The 20,736-nt window shown below is 41.1% G+C and overlaps 1 protein-coding gene across 2 annotated transcripts in view; it reads right to left on the bottom strand.

The window, feature by feature from the left end:
* Nucleotides 1-1,286: 1,286 nt before the first annotated feature.
* The window catches only part of BLZF1 (basic leucine zipper nuclear factor 1), a 38,016-nt gene continuing 18,566 nt past the window's right edge, over nt 1,287-20,736 (bottom strand). For both annotated transcript variants that reach the window (XM_033942039.1, XM_033942038.1), the window contains exons 4-7: nt 16,274-16,473; nt 11,979-12,107; nt 5,427-5,646; nt 1,287-2,441 (exon numbers count right to left, since the gene is read on the bottom strand). In XM_033942039.1, coding sequence (XP_033797930.1) covers nt 2,256-2,441; nt 5,427-5,646; nt 11,979-12,107; nt 16,274-16,473 — 735 coding nt within the window. In that variant the 3' untranslated portion in view covers nt 1,287-2,255. The remainder of the gene's footprint in view (nt 2,442-5,426; nt 5,647-11,978; nt 12,108-16,273; nt 16,474-20,736) is intronic.

Raw genomic sequence — 20,736 nt, 5'->3', positions numbered from 1 at the left:
TATCTCTTTGTATAATACAATCAATAACAGAAAAATTAGGGGAGGCAGCAAGGGTTCTTCCCCTACTTTCCCCCACATTTATTATTTGTAAAGAATGGTACTTATATAAGGGGAGCAGTGTTCCTTTTTAAGCAGTGGTTAACATCCAGTATCTGAGTAAGATTCAGTGTAGCTATAAACTACAAGCAAACAAGTAGGAAAAGTATGGATCAAGAAATTCCTTCCAATCTCTCTGTATTTATGTATTTCTGTGTGTACTTGTTTGTGCATATATCTCTTAAGTGCCCACAAAGTAACCTAACAGAGATTTTTTGCTCATGTCAATTCAGTCCTTGGAACATAGATTAAAAAAAAAAAAAAGTTTGGCCTTCAAGTTTGGCATCAACTAAATATGACAATATAATGTCAAATTATTTTTGTTTAATTTTCTATATTGCTTTTCTATATTGCTGTGTCTGCACTTACATGTAAGTTAACATTGCAAATAGAAAAAATATTTTTACAATTTATTAAGGTTTTAAAGGAAAGTAATAAAAATGCAATATTTTTGTATGAATAATGATGTAATTTAGGCTACTCCAAAAAAAACAAAAAACAAAACAACAGGGCATCTGGTCTACAAGATCCAATGTGGTAAAAAAACAAAAAAGAAGCAGATCAGTTGGAAGAGTCCTTTAAATAGATATTTATTAAGGAACCATACTTAAAAATCAACAATAGCCTGACATGCCATGTTTCGCCCCCTACAGGGGCTGAATCAGGGATTATAGGAACTGTTAATGGATATATAAAAAACAAACAAACAATGTTAGTATATCATCATAAGAAATCAAAAGATACAAAGACTAAAACCATTAATTGTATAAATAAATATTGCCACAAACCAAGCATATAAAGTTAAGAGCACTAAAGTCAAATTTAAAACATATGGACAACCATATAAAAGCAGATATATCAATAAAAGGATGTGGTATAATCAATACATACCTACTTGGTGTATAAATATGGTAACTATTAATAGTTCTTATGGCCCCTGAAGCAGCTCCTGGAGGGAGTGAAACATGGCCATGTCAAGTTACTGTTGATTTTAAGTATAGCTCCTTAATAAATATCTGTTTAAAAGACTCTTCCAATTTATCTGCTTCCTCTTCTTATCTCATTTAGACTACTCCTAAAAATTGTGCACCCAGAATGCCTAAGCATCAATCACAAAATTGTAATTTTTACACATGCATGCATTCATGCTATTTTAAAATCCCTGTGTAAAAAAAAACATACTTAGACAATTCCACATAATAAAGAAAGTTTATATAGCTTTATTTTTTTCATATTAATGTAACAGTATCATTCAGTTTGCAATAAAATAGCAAACTATTGGGTCCTTTTACCTAGGTGCACAGCCAAGCAGTGCACGCTAAATACTGAGCTACCCATTCTATTTCTATGGGCAGCTTAGCAGCGTACCTTTGTAAAAGCCCGCCTATATCAGTTACACTTAAGCAGCTCAAATGTAACAGGTTAATCCAGCAGCATCTGAAATAAAATATTGATTCTATCCCAGTGTCACTGTTCACTGATGTCACAGATAATCTTACAAATTACTCCCTTAAACAAGGTAACATTCTGAAGGTTATTTTTGCTGAAGGAAAAAAAAAAATCTGATGAGCTCTGTAGCAGAAGGATATATTGAGGCTAGAGTTATTCTCATCTCCATAAGGAAAATAAATGCCAAAAAAAATTAGGCATTCTCATAGCTGTGGAAATTCAAGTTAAAATTTCCTGTCCAACAAGGCCTAAAGAGATCTGGCATGCTGCATCAGTCTCAAGGACAGAAGAGAGGGACTGCTAATACAGGCCCCTTTTATCAAGCTGTGTAAGGGTTTGCAATAATTCTATGAGAAATTCTGAGTGTTGCAGCTTTTACTGCAGTGGTCTGTGATAGAAAAAATGTACTGCTTGATAAAGGATGCCACAGTGACCCTTATTGACCAACTGAGTGGTGCTAAGGGAGAAGTCTCAGATTTCCAAAAAGGTATATTCTTAGGAAACTAGAGATCTAGAATCTAAACAACCATCATCACCATCAAAGGGTGACATTTTTAAAAGAAAAAAAATTACTGGATTTCAATAAATAACTTGCACAAACTTTCAATAAGGAATAAGTTGAAATAAAATGGGGAGGAAGAGAAATGTATTTCACTACAAATGGTTGGTTAATACACCCTAATACATGAGATTTGTATAAAAAATGTTTTTCAAAGGGCTAATAATTCTCCCTGGCAGTGATTGCAACAGTTGAAAGTTATATTTTCATATTGGGTGTAAGGATGAAATCTGCAAATATTCTTGTTTGTAGAAAGAAAACAAGATGGCGAAGACTCTGAAAATGAAAGCTCAGCTGTTGCTTCAGTACAGCTGACCGGATCCAGCGCTTTCAATACCTAAAAAGAAAAAAATATATTAAAGATTTCTGAACAATCGATTCCATCATCCCATGTCATACAATAGTGCTTCTCAAACCTCTCCTGGAATCTCACCTATCCAGTCAGGTTTTTAGGATTATCACAGTTAATTTTTTGTAACACAGCAAAAGTCTATGGCACACAGAGGAATGATTAGTAAATAAAAAAATGAAAGAAGCACCAATGAGTCATGAATAGTATATAGTGTAACTCAATGGTTGTCAAACCAGTCCAAAGGACGCATCCCATCAGTAAGGTTGTCAGTATATCTACAATGAATATGCAAGAGACAGATTTACGTACAATGGGGCAACTGCATTCAAATCTGTTTCATACATATTCACTGTGGATAAAAATATGACCAGTTGGGTGTATCCCAAAGATTGGGAAGACTACCATTACTGGTCTAACTACTCCATTTGGATTTTATCTGAAAGTCAGAGATCCCACAGATATATGCACTTGAACTGTTTTTACTTTATTCCTTCCATTATTGACAAAACTATTTAGATTGCATTTCTCTATCAAGAGTGCTACCTCAGGGATCATCTTAATCTGTAGTAGTATTTTAGTTTTGTTTTTTTTACTAAAGTGTGCTAGCCGATTTAGCTTGCGCTAATCAATTTAGCGCATGCTAAATGCTATGACGCCCATTATATGCTATGGGCACCTTAGCATTTAGTGTGTGCTAAATCGATTAGCGCGTGCTAAATCGGTTAGCACACCTTACAAGACCCCATTAATTTTTATCTACATCCTTTATGGCACATTATGCGTTTTGTTTATTAACGTAGTTTCAGAATTTATGTAAATGATATTTTGCTTTTAGTTCCCCTTCCTGTTTCATAATGTTTAAATACTACAAGTATTGTGTTTCATTTTGACTGAAGGATTGGTTCAAGACAATGAGTTACTCCTAAGTTTGAAAGAGTGAAATGATCTATACCAGGGGTAGGCAATTCCGATCCTCGAGAGCCACAGGCAGGTCAGGTTTTCAGGATATCCACAATAAATATGCATGAGATAGATTTGCATCTCAAGGAGGCAGTGCATGCAAATCCATCTTATACATATTCATTGTAGATATCCTGAAAACCTGACCCGCCCATGGCTCTCAAGGATTGCCTACCCCTGATCTATACCAACCATCATCACACTTTTTGTCCTTTAGTACATTTGTTTTTCCAAGTCCCAGATTACACTTATGATAGGACAAAAAAAAATCCTAAATTCAAAATGAACTACTTTTCAATAGATAGCTGTGAGACAGAATTAAAGCCAGGTTTCTTATTTAGGTATTATTTTAGACTGTTTACATTCTTTTATAGAATGCTAGTATAGCAGGGTGAGTGTACATGTTCATTTTAGGCATAACCATCAACACGTGCCTAGATTTATTTATTTATTAATTTTTTAAAATCAATCTATCAAACACTTACTATATACCATATTCTCCAGGACAAATTCTTAGAACTCTTATTGACCATCGACTGGTCTTAGCTGGTCTCTATGCTTTTCAATTAAAACACACATGCCATAGTACATTTTTCTTTATGACACCTGCAACTCAGAATTCTTTGCCTTCACTTATTAGAGGAGAACTCTCATTAAAACTGTTCAAGACAAAGTTAAGACCTGGCTCTTTCAAAGGGCATTTAGGCCCAGATTCTGTAAACTGCGTCCCGATTGTAGGCAGCTGTAAGTGTCCTACAACTGTCTAATCAGCCAATAGGGAAGCACGTTTAAAAAAAAAAAAAATGCTCCCAGGCAGGCCGCCGATATTGAAGGCGCCTCCGGGAGCCTAGGGAGGCCCACAAGCCCGACTAAGGCTAGGTGGTAGCCTTAGATGAACCTAGGCAGCCCTATGCATCTCCCTAGTAGAGTGGGAGATGCTTACAATATAGGTCAGCAAAATGCTGGCCTACACTGCAAGTAGACGTGGCCGCTATACTTATCGCGGCAAGGGATCTCACTGCAGTGATTAGTATAGTGGTCGCGGCTGCTAGTCTCCCACCCCTCCCCTTGAACGAACAAGGCAGGAAAAACCCCCACCTAACCCCTCCTGCCGGTAGGCCCCTACCCCCCATGATCGCCAGCAGAAGAGTGCTCAACCCCTTTTGCCAGAAGATGACCCCCTCTTGATCCTCCCACATTAACCTCAAAAAGTTGGCCAGCCAGGTCTTCCCACCGTCCAGCCCACCTCCATTGAAATGAGGCGGGCCCGGCCCTCTCCAGCCCATCCCACAGCATCCTAAGGCCTGAATGGCCCTTGTACCTAAGGCCCCGCCCATAGGAGGCACCAATCAGGCCTTAGGATGCTGTGGGATGGGCCGGAGAGGGGCGAGCCTGCCTCATTTCGACGGAGGCGGGTCTGCCAGTGGGAAGTTCCATCCGTCCAACTTTTTAAGGATAGTGGGGGGGGGGGGAGTGTTCGGAGGAGGGTCGTCTTCCGGCAGGAGGGGCTGGGCACCCTCCTGCTGGCAATCGTCAGGGGGCCTACCAGCAGGAGGGGTTGGGCTCCCTTCTGAAATCATATGGGGGGAGGGGTGACTGGCGGCTGCTATACTTATCGGAGATCCTTTGCCGTATTAAGTGTAGCAGCTGCATCTACAGTAACCCGGTCTGTAACATGGGGGGAACAATGCCAGTTCGCGGGTGGGGGGGATGTGGAAGCGCACCAGTGGCCTCGGTGGTGGTGGGGGGTGTCTTTCGGGGGTGAGGTGGGGTGGAGCAGCGCCGATAGCCGCGGGCGGGGGAGGGGGGATTTAGAACCAATCAAGCGAGTTTCCCTTACTTCCTATGGGGAAACTCGCTTTGATATACGAGTAATTTGGTTTACGAGCATGCTTCTGGAACGAATTATGCTCGTAAACCAAGGTTCCACTCTATATATTTATATTACTAGGAAAAAGTAATTAGATGTTACAAGAAAAAAGCCATTAAGAAGTTGAATAGATCATTTACCATTTCAGCCATTTTCTCAGCAGGGGTATTACAGAACTCAAATGGTTGCATAGGTTTTTTTGGACTGCTTGGGCCAATGTTTCCAAGAAGGTGAGAGTTCACAGCCTTAGCCAGCTTGTAATTGGCCATTGCCAACTCTGTAGTACTGTGAGGTTGACCACTCGGATAGTAAGTTTGTTGTCTGCCCCACTGCAGAGAAACCAACAGTTGTTCCAACAACCTACACAGAAAAAAAGAACCCATTATGCTGTAAGATATCTTTCCATGTAAAATGCCCCAATCAGGTTTAAGAATAACACAAACTAGGTAAACAAGAAAGGTTTAAGTTTTTAGAAGCATTATTTATAGTTCTGCCCAAAGTCTTGATAATATCCAGAGTTCTGGGTAATAAAGTTTGTGGTTTAGCAAAAGCCTCCAATAAATCAGCAGCAAAGAGTGCCTCCTTGAATTCAAAGCGATGGATTGGAATGCCCACCACTGTACAATCTTGCAAAAATTTCTGAGCCAGGGGTTCTGTACATAATACAAACAAGGAAGGGGAAAAGGACAGCCCTGTCACCTGCCTTTCTAAATGCTAAATGGCATGGATACATTATTGATCAAGACCTGCGCCCACAGATCCCGATATAAAAGTTGAATCATCTGCAGTATAGGGCCCTGAAACCTGAATCTTTCTGTCGAGTCCGCTGACCAAGTGCGAAGCCACAAGGTATGGCAAGCTGCCATTACAAACCCCAACAACTTGGCAGAAGCTCGCAAGAGGTCATACATGGCATCTGAAAGATAAGAAGCACCCAATTCAATCTTTTGTCACCTCACGCTTGAGCAATTCTCAATCCTCAGTTTTACAGTCAAGGACATGCTCAACCCAGCAAAAACACACCCGAGCCACCAGCCCACCACACATCGCCGCTTGAACCGCCAGAGCTGTCACATCAAAACTCTGTTTAAGGAGGTACTCCAACTTACGCTCCTCTGGGTCCTTCAAGGCCGCACCGCCCTCAACCGGCACGGTATGCCTCTTAGGGCCGAAACCACCGCATCCACCACAGGTGACTTCAGTGTCCTCATCCCCTTCAGGAATGGGATACAGGCGGGACATGGAGTGCGCAAAACAAAAGGGAGCTTCTGGCACCTGCCGCTGTGTGAGCATAATGTCCCGAATATCCTGATGCATAGGAAAAGAGCAGGAAGCAGAACGGATCCCCTTAAGCAAAGGGTCCACTGTACACAGATGCTCTGACACGGTGTCCTCAAAGTGCAAAACTGAGGAAACCTGAAGAATTAACTCATGAAGCTCTTCCTGCTGAAAAATGCGCACCACAGACATATCTTCACCAGCAAGGGGGTGCTCGAACACCTCGCTGACGGAATCCGACCCCCCAAGAGGATCCTGGAAATCTCCCCAAGGGTCCAGGTCCTCATCAATTACATCTTGCTCCTCTGGGCAAAAATCGTCATCCCAAGAGACCCTCGGGGGTTTGGATGAGAGAGAAGTAGAGGGGAGCAAACCTGCCGCTGTATAGGGCCACACTGGGGAAGACATCGAGGGCAACCTCTCCCCCCCCCCCCGAGACCCCCAGAGTGGACACGGAACCTCCAGCCGCCAGCACATAAGCTTTACAAAGTGCTAACATAAATTCAGGGGGGGAAACCCCTCGACGGCCCCAAGGGACTCCCTGCCATACCTTTCCCCTGTATTTCCAGAACAGGGGGAAGGTCACCTGATGTAACAGAAATGAAGGAGGTTCCCATCAATATTGGACCTGAAACCGCCAAAATCGGAGCTCCTGCAGCCTGTCCTGTCTAAAAAGCCTGGGACTTTCCTGAAGCTGAGGGCGAGGACCCAACCGACACGAAAAGGGAATCCTCAGCCGTATCAGCAGTGATCCTTTGCGAGGTACATGTGGTGGGGTACCCTGACCGCCGGCAACCAACGAGATTCCTCCACCGCTCCGGCCTGCACAACGCTTGCACAGGCTGGCTGCGAGTACATCGTGTCTGGAGCACAATAAGTATTTTTTCCCCTTAAAAGTGCTCAATGTGCTGAAAAACACCCTAGCTGTAATAAAAGGGCCGGATAGATGAGAAAAAACCCAATACAAATGGCAGTTTTAAAGGGAATTGAGCCCTTTAGACCGGCACACCTCAGGATTTTTTTTTTTTCACTGAGTCAGAACAGACTTCACGGCTCTCAAAGCTGGAGGGCTGAGGCCAGGCCGCCGGCTGAGGCACCGCTATAAAAATGTGGGGAGGTGGAGGAAGGTGGGGGGAGGGACCAAGCACGAGACCCGCCAAGTTTAACACCCCCGAGGTCGGACGGATCCCCAAATAGGACCCGCCTAAGCTCTATACGGCACAAAAGGGGAACCCAGGAGTCCAAAACAAAATTCCAACAGTACTAAGATGGGAGCTGAATTAGTCTTACCACATACTTTAACGGAGACTAAGGAAGACTGATTTGCTGGGCTGATATACAAGTTTGCTGATATACAAATTTGTGCTCAGTCTCTACCTACTAGTAGAAGTGAGGCATATAACCCATTCGTAAGGACTATACCTTCTACCAAGCGATACAGAATTCATTAATCAATTTATTGCTTACTAAAGGCTGCCCAGCAGGATCCTACAACAGGGGAATAAAGCAGGAACCTGTTTCAGCTCGAACCAACCAGACACGTTCTCATACAGTTACCATACTTAAAAATTTATGCCTCCCATATCTCATCATATTCAAAGTGCATTGATGTATTAGGGTATTAAGCAAGTGTTGTAATTGTTTGCATTGCTCTCTATTCTCCTGTGTAAAATTCCCCCATAAAGCTTGACAGGCCTGACGGAGTTGCTTCTGCAAAAGGAGATGACGTTTATCCAATTGTTTGTGATGAAGTATCCACATGGGAAGCATTATATTTACAGTAATCCTCCCTTTTCTTTATAAGGAAGTTCTCAAATCGTACAACCCCTCAAGAACCTGGGCATCCTCCACACTAGTGAAGTACCTTTCTGGGAATACAGAGAGCCAGGCAAACCAATGCATGATCGGATTTCTGTATGCTCTACCATAGGCAAGCCAAAGGATTTAGCAGCATCTCTTTTCACAGTTCAGTTCTTCTACGTATTTATTACCATAGGACACTTAGGGACCCCTGAGGAAGACATTTTGTCGAAACGCGGACCTTGTTGGGTCCTATGCAATCAGCGGACTAGGTCCTATAGGTTTTTATGTGGATTATTTCATCTTTCTGTGGAATGTTTTGATGTACATTTGGAATTTTGTATTTTAATTAAAGTCCATTTCAGGATCATCGTTGCTCCACAGAGCTTTTTTGTTTTCTCTACCATAGGCAAGGCCTCTTCCAAGAGTAATATATAATCCAGACGACTCTCTGATAGGTGCGCTCTAGAAGTATATGTAATTTCTGTGTCTCTCAGATGTAACACCTGCCTAATGTCCAATAAGGTCAAACTAGTACAAAATATATCATCCTCTCCCCCTTTCCCAAACGGGTCTTTGCCCGATGACCAATAGATATAGTACGACTGTCCACAGTAATATCCGCCACTGCATTAAAGTCCACTCCTACTATCAATGTACATTTTTGTAGATTTAACAAAACTTTTAGCAGTGCTGTATAAAAACTCCTATCATAATAATGGGGAGCATACAATGACACCAAAACATATGGAGTGCCATATAGAGAGCAATGCAAAAACATCCCATCTCCCCATCTCATCCCAATAACAACTATATTCCTCAAAGAGAATCACTTTATTAAGATTGCCACTCCAGTGCGTAAATGGACTGGGACCATCAAATAATACTCATGTCCCCATCAACTCTCTCTTTAATTTAGAATGCTCCAAGTCACTTAAATGGGTTTCTCTGCCTCAAATTAGTCAAAATATTCTTCAAAGAATTAATACCACAGATGTTCCATGTATAAATATTTAAAGCCATTTAGAAAAGTCAAGAAGGTGTAGCAAAATGACACATCAAACATCCAAGAAGAATAGAGGCACCCATTTCAGAAAGACTATTCCATCACACCTTCGTATCAACCACTCCACTACCATTCATACACTCAAACGCATCTTCTTTCACACTCTCCCCCCCTGTTTCCACCATGCATCCCTCCCAACCCCAACCTAAGGACTGGCAAAGTGTCTGGCAATGCACATCCACAAACTATCAGAAATATTATCCCTGTATCTCTCAAATCTGTCCTCCATATCTGAACCAGAATGTGAATAAAAAGGAAATCAACACAATGGGAACACTAATTCAGCAGAACAAGGGTATTCATGAATTCTTTCAATCAGCAGAATGATGCTTCAGCCTGCTGGTTTTGTTACTTTTATCCGGCACTCGTCTCCATCTCAGTGTGGGCTTATACAATACCAACTGCTTAGATGCTGGTGGTTCTGGCTCCTTCCAGATACCCACTCGTCTTAAATGCACATGAGCTTCCCATCTGAGTCTTCAAATGGAAAGAGCCATTTATAATGAATTCTCTCTCTGCAGTAGAGTGGTAATTTCTTGAAAGTCCTGTCTTTTCTGAAATGAAGTGAACTCCACATTCTTATAAGTGATATTATCTGCTGCCAGGAAGGAGAAAAATATCTGTTCCTTCAATGGGTAAGAGGTGAAACAAGTTATATCATGGGTTAGACTCTGTTTTTGCAGGCCCAAGGAACGATGAGCCCACTCAAGCTTTATATCTTCCACAGTAAGAGTTAAGCTCAGCATGTGGCTCCGCAAGAAAGAAAGACTAATTTCTTGTATTTGTTCTCACTATTTTCCTCCTGCTCTTCCTCCAGAATATTATTTCTGCAGATCCCATGTTCTATATCCTCAACTTTCTCTTGCAAAGCTTCAATGTGGGTGAAACTGACTCTTGTGGAGGTTGCTGCTAGCTGCACCGCATGTTCATTGACCGACTGCACTAACCACTAGGCTACTCCTTACACTTGCTTGCTGCCCTATTAATAATGGCCATAATATCTAAAGCTGTCATACAGCCTGGTGTCCACTGTCATTTTTACTTCTGAGGGGAGTGGGGGGGGGCCCTAACCACAGGGAGAAAATGCTTTAATCCCTCCAGTGCGTAGCTACTCAATCAAGGCACCTTTTTGTACCCTGGATATGATTGAAAACAGGCCCAGACAAAAACATCCCTTCTTTTATGCCTTGAGGCCTCCCTAGTCCTACCCAAAACATACTTCCAACACCCCCCTTTTTAATTGGACAAACTGAAGTGTAAAATGTCCAAATTCTGCCTTTCCAAAATCATGATTTGTAAGTTTTAGTCAGATGGACTTTTTTGGGCTTCAAAAATGAGTGCCATAGTAAACTAAGATTGCATCAGAATCTTATACAGTTGTACACAGGTACTATTATCTCATTTTTCCTGCTGGTCACTCCTCTTTCTACATAGCCAAGTAATAATAAAAAAAAAACAACCAAAACAACTGTTCATGTGTTTACTCCGGTCTCCTTTGTCTAATATTAGATTTTGTTTAAAGATCAGAATCTTTAAACATTCAGTATGACATATCAGTGGAAATCAGGAGTAGGGTAAAAACATTCACACTACCATATACCACATTTAACTCTTGGTTATCTAGTCAAAATAATCATATTTGTCCAGAATTTTACTACAGTAAAACCATGTCTCGGATTCAGTGATCTGCTGTATTCCAGAAAAACTGCACTATTCTCTTTTTACAACAAATACAATACAAAATAAGTTACACACTACAGATACTTCAGATAATAAAGTTGTATTAGGCTATAAAATACAGTGGTACCTTGGATTACGAGCATAATCCTTTCCAGGAGCATGCTCGTAATCCAAAATGCTCATTTATCAAAACAAAGTTCCCCATAGAAAATAGTGGCAACAGCAACGATTTGTTCTAGAACCCGGGGTCTATACCTGTCGGGTTGCGGGTGCTGCAGCCCCATCTCCTCTGTCTGCCCCCTCCGTGGGTCATCTGAAGAAGAACCCCACAGTGCCACTTCGGGGGGGGGGGTATGCCAGCCGCCGGAGAACCCCACAGTGCTGCCTCGGGGGGGGGGGGGGAGGATGCTAGCCGCCGGAGAACCTCGCAGTGCCTTCAGAGGGATGCCTCCTCCCTCTGCTGGCCAGCCCTCCACTTTGGATGCCCAGCCCTCCACTTTGGATGCCCCTCGCATGCTGGAGAGCCCCCACCCGAGCCCACGCAGCCGAGCGCTGCCCCACCCGCATGACACGCACAACGCATATGATTGACGCTGTGCTCGTCACACGCAACACGCAGGTGGGACAGCACCTGGCCGCACAGGCCCAGACAGAGGTCCTCCAACCTGCGGAAGGCACCCGATGTAGAAGGCTGGCCGGAAGACGGAAGAGGAATCCCCTGTAAGTGCTCGTTGATCGGGGCAGTGCTCGGTTTGCGAGTCAAAAGTTTGCTGAGTGTTTAGCTTGTCTTGCAAAACACTCGCAAACCGTGGTACCATTGTTCTCCCTTCCTCTTGCAACACTGAAAAAAATACATTGCAGCTCTTACTTTTGTGTGTTTATCATCTCATGTCGAAACTGTTCACGCTCATTCATCAAATCTTGAATCGCACTTTGAGCATCTCTGCTTTGACGCTGAAGAATCATCCTGGCATTTTTCAACTCATCTGCCATAACTCTGTAAAATAACAGGACCAAGGGATCAGGCACAGCATTGTTTATTTCCTAGCTCAACAAATGCCCCAACAAAAACTAGCATCAAATACTTTTATTGAAAATTTCTGGCAATTTGTCTTTCTTCATTAAGAGAATTACAGTCCTTGCAAAAAAAAAAAGTCTTCCCACCCTTGTACATTTTTCACATTTTGCTGTTTAAAAGCTCAAGTCAAATCACATTAATTAGGAGTTTGTTTCACTAATCTACTACAAGATTTATGACTCACACTAATACTAGATGTTCAAGGTGATTTACATCAAAAGAAGCTATACACAATCTATAGAAAAATCCACAACCCAATCTAGACACCTTAAATCAGAATAAAATAAAATTTAAAAAATATCAAATAAAAAAAAAAAACTTAGACCATTAGCATCCATTTCATTTTTTGTAAAAATTATGGAAGGATTGGTCCATTCTCAACTAATGGAATATCTTGATCAAGCAATTTGATATAAGTTCTGCATTTGATTTAGTGGACCATGGGAAATTGCTGCAATGTTTGGATGCTATTGGTATTAGAGGAGAGGTGTTAGAATGGTTTCAGGCCTTTCTCATGTCTCGCACCTATCAAGTTCATTTCAATAATGATTTTTCAGGTATCTGGAATAATTCATCTAGCGTTCCGCAAGGTTCACCATTGTCCCCATTGCTCTTTAACGTTTATATGTCATCATTAAGTGCGCAATTGTCCCAGCTGGGGATAAAGCTGTTTAGTTATGCAGATGATTTTACGAGCATTATTCCATTTGCTATTTTTCTTTCTGAAGTTATTCCTAAAACAACAGAAGTATTAGGTCTAATGGAGCAAAGGATGACTGAATTTAGACTTAAGCTTAACTCAGAAAAAAATGAATTTTTTTGTAGCTTCACCACGCCCATTTGATACTAAAACACTGAATATAAGATAGCTGAATTTATTTATACACAATCTAGAATTAAGGTTTTGGGAATAATACTGGACCAGGGCTTGACTATGAAGAACCAGGTGGACTCTTTGGTCAGAAAGGGTTTCTTTACTCTTTGGAAGCTTCGGTCCGTTAGGGCGTATTTTGATGTTTCATCATTTAGAGTTTTGGTACAGTCTTTTATACTAGGCCAGCTTGATTACTGCAATATTGCCTATTTGGCAATTTCCCAGAAGAATATGCAACGATTGCAAATAGCACAAAATGCGGCAGTCAGGCTGATTTTTAGATTGAATAAATATGATCACATAACACCCTCCTATCGAGTACTGCATTGGCTGCCAATGGAGAAACGGGTGTGAAGTTTAAGTTTGGTTGCTTCTGTTTTAAGGCTTTGTTTGGTTTAGCTCCTAAATACATAATTGAGCCTTTCTCTTTTGCAACCAACAGACATAAGAGAAACTCACATCTGAATTTTGGTTTTCCTCCTGTTAGAGCACTGTTCTTCAACTGCCGGTCCGCGGACTGGTGTCGGTCCGCAGAAAATTCCTGCCGGTCCACATAGGGATGGCGAGATCGAGTCGGCGGTTAAATTTCCTGCCGACTGCAGTAGTGTTGGCGGAAGGCTGCTGTTTCACCCAGCCTAGAGCGATCAAGACAGGCTGCCGACGTCAGGGCCTTCCCTCTGTGAGTGTCGCCTATTCGGAAACAGGAAGTTGAAACAAAATAGGCGGGACTCAGAGAGGGAAGGTCCTGACGTTGGCAGCCTGTCTTGATCGCCGCCCCTGCCAAGTCGCCGAAGAGGGCTGCGGGGAAAGTGCAGGTGGAAGAAGAGAGATGGTCAGCGTGCGCAGGAGCAAGATCATGGGGAGCCTTCGACAGTGGCTGTCTCCCCTCCCAGCAGCTCTCGTACTTGCCAGGGCAGTTCAGGTAACACTAACATTTGATCCAACAGTGCAAAATGATGTTCAAAGAAGTAGGACGACTTCACTAATCTCAGATGTCTTCCTCAATAGATTAGCAATCTGATCTTCATATGTGAGAAAAGGATCCAATAAAAGCCCTGAAACTTTGGTCATTTTTTCAGCTTTAAGAGAAAAATATCAGTTTGTAAGGTAATAGATGAAGGAACTAAGGATAACCAATTATAAAAACAAAAAACTTTTTTGTCTTATTTGTATTCAATTTCATTTATAAGACAATGCCCAGTTCTCAATTTGCTCTATACAATCCAAGATATTCACATTAATGTCTACCATTTCCAAACTCACTGGAATCAACAAGAAAATATCATCAGCGTTAAGAGAGCATAATCTTCGCCTGCTAAGCACAATGTCTGCAAGGAGCTCATAAAAATGTTATTTTTGCTTGATTTGTATTATCCTTCTGCTAGAGTCTCTCTAAATTTACTGCAATGTTGTTTTTCCTCTCTCATCAGTATACCAAGAGTTAGATTTACCCTCTCTTCTATTAAACTGCGCTAGCAGTTTGTAGTGCCGAGAGCCGCACTGAACGGCCTGTGCTGCTCTCGACGCTCATAGAGTTCCTATGAGCATCGGGAGCAGCGCAGGCCATTCAGCGTGGCTCTCGGCACTACAAACTGCTAGCGCAGTTTAATAGAAGAGAGGGTAAATCTAACTCTTGGTATACTGATGAGAGAGGAAAAACAACATTGCAGTAAATTTAGAGAGACTCTAGCAGAAGGATAATACAAATCAAGCAAAACTGCTATCGTAGTTTCGTAAAAGAGGGGGGTTAGTGGATCTTATTATTCTGGTCTTAACAGGAGCTATATTATCATTAGTATTTTTTTTAATAGTATGATCCCAAAGATTGAACATTTCAGACAAACTAGTCCCTGAAAAATCTAGAGAGGCAAATTTTATTCCAAAAGAGATTATGATCTATTTCCCCCCTAGATTTAACAATTTTTTTGATTGCTTTTATAGTATTACCCATATATAAATGAAGATTAAAAGATAATAAAAAATGTCAGTCCAAGGTACTTACTATATACCATTCAACCATTCATTTAAAAAAACCATGATTAGATACTGCCATAACATCTTTTTCACTGATCTACGCAACATATGTCACATATTTCAGCTTGAAACAATTAATCCAAGAGTATCTGGATCAACTCAACTACTGTGGAAACAGTTAGTTTGGTTTTGCTGTGCCAAAGTGTTTCTTATCCTTAGTTACTTTTTGGTAAAAAAGAAAAAAAACAAAAGTTAAGAACTCCCTATTAACCTTTGTTGCTTACTTATCCAAAATAGAATATTTAAAATGATAAATGGTGGCATTTAAAATTTGTAATGGTTTGGGGGGCTTATCCCACCAATGCGAGTGCTGATCAGGTCTTATTCCACGTGCACTGCATGGGCCCTAGATCAGTCTGGACCACCCCTCCAGTTTTGCTTTTGACTAGGTGAGAATTTGGGGCCTTACTAGTCCCACCTAAAACATGCTTCCAACAAATACCCTTGTTATTTGGGCAAACTGCAGTATAAGATGTCCAAATGTTGCCATTTGAAAATCATAATTTGTATGATATGCCTACATGCTTCCAAGCCATGCCACATGTACCAGCTTGCGTGCTGAACTGCCATGAGTTGTTGCAGAAATCACTCCCCCTTTTATGCAGACATACTGGAAACAAGTGGAGGGAGTCAGAGGAAGAGTGTAATCGCTTCAGACTCCCTGACCAAGTCCAAATTTGACACAGCACTATATATAAGAATGACAGGCAATTTAGGAAGAAGCTGTATTATTAGTAGCTCAAGTGGCTGGATCCATTAAGAATGAAAAGTCACTGAGCACCACCTGGTACTGGGCCTACCGATCTGGGAACAGACCCAAGCTAAGCTTGTTCCAAAGGAGGGAGGGAGAATCGGCTCCAAAGGATGGTTGCCTACAGCATCCCCTCTACTCATTCTATGCTCTGTTGGAAATATTGTCCCACAGCTTTCCTGGAAGTGACCTGTTTCTGCATTAGCCCACACACCTGCTCCAACTGATCTGGCATAGATAAGAAATTAGCAACTTTGGAAGAGCAAGATTTAAATTAGAAATAAATACCATTGAATACATAACCAATTTGATTTAATTTAAAGCAGATGACGCCTTTCATGACTACAAGGCTCAAAGACAGTAACTTAATAGCATTGTTGGTGTAAGGAGCCATTTTTTTCCCTGCAGGCAATGCTCTGTACTGACCTGCTTGCTAGGAATTTGCTGCGCCATACGTCACACTGTATAGACATCCGTTCCAGCTGTTCCGACAGCTGAGCCATGTTCCGGCCCAGAACTTCATTCTCAAGAATCAGCTGGTTTTTCTCTCTAGCCATGCGCTCAAAGTGGTACTGCAGATCATTGCCCATGGATGCAACTAACAGCTTCTTCAGCTCACGGTTCACCTAAATAAATAAATAAACAAACAAATAAATAAACAAGCAAGCTATGGTTTTTTTTTCCATGTCAGGTTTCATCCTATTGTGTTAATGTCTAGCTTTTCCAACCAAATGGAAAGAATGTCAGTTTATCAGTAAAATAACTGAAAATTTAACGGAATGGAATAAAACTTAGCTTGAGGGAAAAACTAGTAAAAAGGCAAGTTCAAAAATAGGCCAAATTGCATTGGGAATTCCAGACATATATTGCAAGCTCTTTCTACAGGAGGACTTCTAGCTTCTACAACAGAAAGGGATGAAACTTGGAACATGAGAAAACAGTAAATGGGCCATAGGTTCCAGAGAAATGAGCCCCCAAATATATCCTAACGCATTTCTATGGGAAAAGAATTGAAGAGCGATATATAGCAGTTAAGAGGACAGGCAAGAAATTTTAAAAAGGTACAATTCCTTACTCTTCCAAACGGCCTCAGCTTGGAATAGTAACCAGAAATGATCCCCTGCAACTATTTATTTATTTTATTTAAAACTTTTTGTATAAAGATTACAAAAAGACTAAACATTTTGCATCAATTAAAACATACGTAAAATCAAAACAAACCATATCATAAAATCTACATAATTAAACAATTTTTTCTCTGCTAATGTCAACTAATGATCATGTTACTCCACTGTTGAAAGCCTTGCATTGGTTTCTGGTCTATTGGAAAGTCCAATTCAAATGTGCCAGTATTATATTGGGCCATTAAAAACTGTCTCCTCAATGTACTTCTCCTAGTACTCTTTGCTATGACCAGTCTGGTCTCTAGAATAAGCTCTGTTATTGTCTACTGTAACCTATTTGTTGTCATGACTAGTCTGTTTTCAAACGATTGTGAATGTCTACTTGTAACCCGTTCTGAGCTTCTGGGAGAACGAGATAGAAATCGAAATAAATAAATAAAAATTTAAAATCCTATATGGGATTTTTTTTCCATTGATTACTGTATTTTTTGCTCCATAAGACACACTTTTCTCCCCCCCAAAAGTGGGTGGAAATAAGGGTGCATCTTATGAAGCGAATATACCATCACCCCCATAGCGGTGCCTTTAAATTTTGGAGGTCGGTGGACGGCTGCCTGCTGCTTGTCGGGGCCCGCGGCATACAAGCATGCTAATGCCTGGGCCTGCGAAATGTCCTAATTGTGCTGGTGGCTGGTGCTTCACTGGACTCCGGCCTGCTGTTTACCGGCACGTCGGGGCCAGCGGCGCACAAGCGCTAGCTCCTCACAAGAACTGAGGCAGCCATTCAGAAGTGGCGCATGCCCACGCAGCAGCATGCTTGTGCGCCACTGGCTCCGACGTGCCAGTAAACAGCAGGCAGCAGTCCAGTGAAACACCAGCGACCGGCACAACTAGGTGTTGCGGGCCCAGGCTTTAGCACGCTTGTGCGCTGCGGGCCCCGACAAGCAGCAGGCAGCCATCCAATCTCCACAATTTAAAGGTACTGCCAGGGGGCTGGGACGGAATTTAAAGGTGCTGGGGGTATGTAAAAGTGATGAATGATTGATTGGGGGGCAGGGGGGGCTGGGACAGAATTTAAAGGTGCTGGGGGTATGTAAAAGTGATGAATGATTGATTGGGGGGCGGGGACAGAATTTAAAGGTGCTGAGGGTATGTAAAAGTGATGAATGATTAATTGGGGGGCTGGGATGGAATTTAAAGGTGCTGGGGGTATGTAAAAGTGATGAATGATTGATTGGGGGGCAGGGGGGGCTGGGACAGAATTTAAAGGTGCTGGGGGTATGTAAAAGTGATGAATGATTGATTGGGGGGGGGCAGGGGGAGCTGGAACAGAATTTAAAGGTGCTGGGTATATATTATAATACAATTTGGTTCAGAATGGGGTTTTTCTTGTTTTCCTTCTCTAAATCTGGGGTGCATCTTATGGAGCGAAAAATACGGTACTTTTGCTTTTAACTCCCAACAGCCTTTATGTTCTAGGGGAATTCACAAATTTAAATTAGCCTTCCCTTCTATTAGGGGAATCAAAGCCTTAGGTAGGATTTATCATTCTTTGGCATTATCCCTTGTACAAATTTGGAATGATCTTCCTACAGAAATTAGACTTCTTCCTTCTCTGATATTCTTTCAGAAAACTTTAAAAACTTATCTATTTCAGAAATTCTTAACTGATAAATAAGGGATTGCAATTGATGTCTTCTTTGTCCAATTACTCACTCTCCTTGTCCTTTTAGTTAACTTTTTTGAACCGGATCGAGCCCCATAAACGGGATAACTCGGTATACAAGACTAAGGATTGGAACTAATAAATCACAAGAATATAAGAGCAAACATGGTTGAGCAGACTCTTTTTTTTTCCAATGCCGACTAATAAATCACAAAAATGCAGTAACAAACAAATGAGTTTTTGACCGTTTCTTAAACTGAATCCAGTTACACACAATTGCAATTGGTCCACCAGAGCATTCAACATTTTATCGCCAGCAATACAGAAAGTCATTGCTTTAGTGTCTGCATAATTTCCCTGTGCTATTGGAATAGCTTTTGATTTTCAGATCATAAAGATCTATTAGGCTTATAAAGTGCCACAACTTGTCGAAAGTACCATGGCGCTTGAAGGTAAATAGTCTGATAGACCACAGAAACAACTTTATGTTGCACCTGAAATACAATTGAAACTTAACTCTGAAAAAACCAAATTCTTTCTGGCGAGCCCTAATGACAAAATTAAAGATATGCTGATACCTTTAAATGGTTAGGATTTTCCTATAGACGATTCTATAAAAATTTTGAGAGTGACAATGGACCGGCATCTCACTTTAGAAGAACATATGGATTTGCTAGTCAGAAAATGTTTCTCGGTCTTATGGAAACTCTGAACCATTAAAAAATATTTTGATGTAGCATCATTTCATCTGCTAATTCAGTCTTCCATCTTAAGTGTGCTCGACTATTGCAACATTATTTATTTGGGTACATATAAGAAAACACTGAAAAGGCTTCAAGTTATTCAAAATTCAGCAGTTCCCATTTTTTCAAACCAAAAATCAGCCGATCAGATTACTCCCTATTATCAAAAACTACATTGGTTACCGATGGAGGCAAGAGTTTTGTTTAAATTTTTCTGTATCTGTTTTAAATCAATATTTGGTATGGCTCCTGAGTACTGGTCTCTCATTTTTTTCTAGACCGTTTTAACAGGCCTACAAGCAGAATCCATATGTTTGCTTACCCAACAGTAAATGCTTGTCGTTTTAAAAGATTTCTGGAAAGAACTCATGCATTTCGGGCAGGCAAATTGAATGACTGGTTGGGTAATATTATTATGCGTGCTCTATCTTATTTTATTTTTAGAAAATTAGTAAAAACATAGTTGTTTGATCAATTTGTAACCTGATTCACTGTTTTTATTTTTTATATATATATATCTTTATTCATTTTAAAGCCAAAAATAAGTGCAACATATTTTACAGACATTTTATACTTTAACAGCACTTAAAATCTGTCAAAATTATATTCTATGACAAATACATATCACCCCTCCCTGTCTACATATCCAAAAATTGCACTCTAAATTAAAAAATATCATCCCAACCCCCACCCACCCTGGACGTGTATTATCACTGTTTTTAATCTTTTATCCTTTCATCTTGTATGTATTTCTGATTTGTATTATATATTTTTTTCACCGATTGTCCAGTACATCTCATTGTAAACCGCCTCGAATTATTATGGCTTTGGCAGTATACAAGAATAAATTATTATTAATATGTGCCATCCTGTCAACTCCCATTACTAACCTAGCTGTGCCATTTTGTACCAATTGTAACGCTCTCCCTCTTGTTTTGGAAACTTCAAAGACAGTCACCTAAAAAAAAAATTAAAAAATACCGCACGCTCAAAAACTACACTTACTGCAACTGACAACACCCCACAAATTACTCACAACTCCAAAATCTATACCTACTAATGCTTCACTACTCCACAAACTGCCCCCCCCTCCCCAAGACTACTCTTATATGGTCTAAAACTATCCCTATCTCAAACCAGCCATTCCACAAGCGCCCCCAACTCCAACTTCCTCCTTCAGACAGCACATGCCCAGCATACACACACATGCATACAAAAAACCCCAGCACAGAACAGAGATACACACATGCAGACATAAGAACATAAGCAGTGCCTCTGCTGGGTCAGACCAGAGGTCCATCACGCCCAGCAGTCCACTCACGCGGCGGCCCATCGGGTCCAGGACCTGCATAGTAA

The sequence above is a fragment of the Geotrypetes seraphini genome, chromosome 4, assembly GCF_902459505.1.
Source record: "Geotrypetes seraphini chromosome 4, aGeoSer1.1, whole genome shotgun sequence".
Classification (NCBI taxonomy): Eukaryota; Metazoa; Chordata; class Amphibia; order Gymnophiona; family Dermophiidae; genus Geotrypetes; species Geotrypetes seraphini.
The sequence above is the reverse complement of the archived record's forward strand: the minus strand, read 5'-3'. Positions and strand labels throughout refer to the sequence as shown.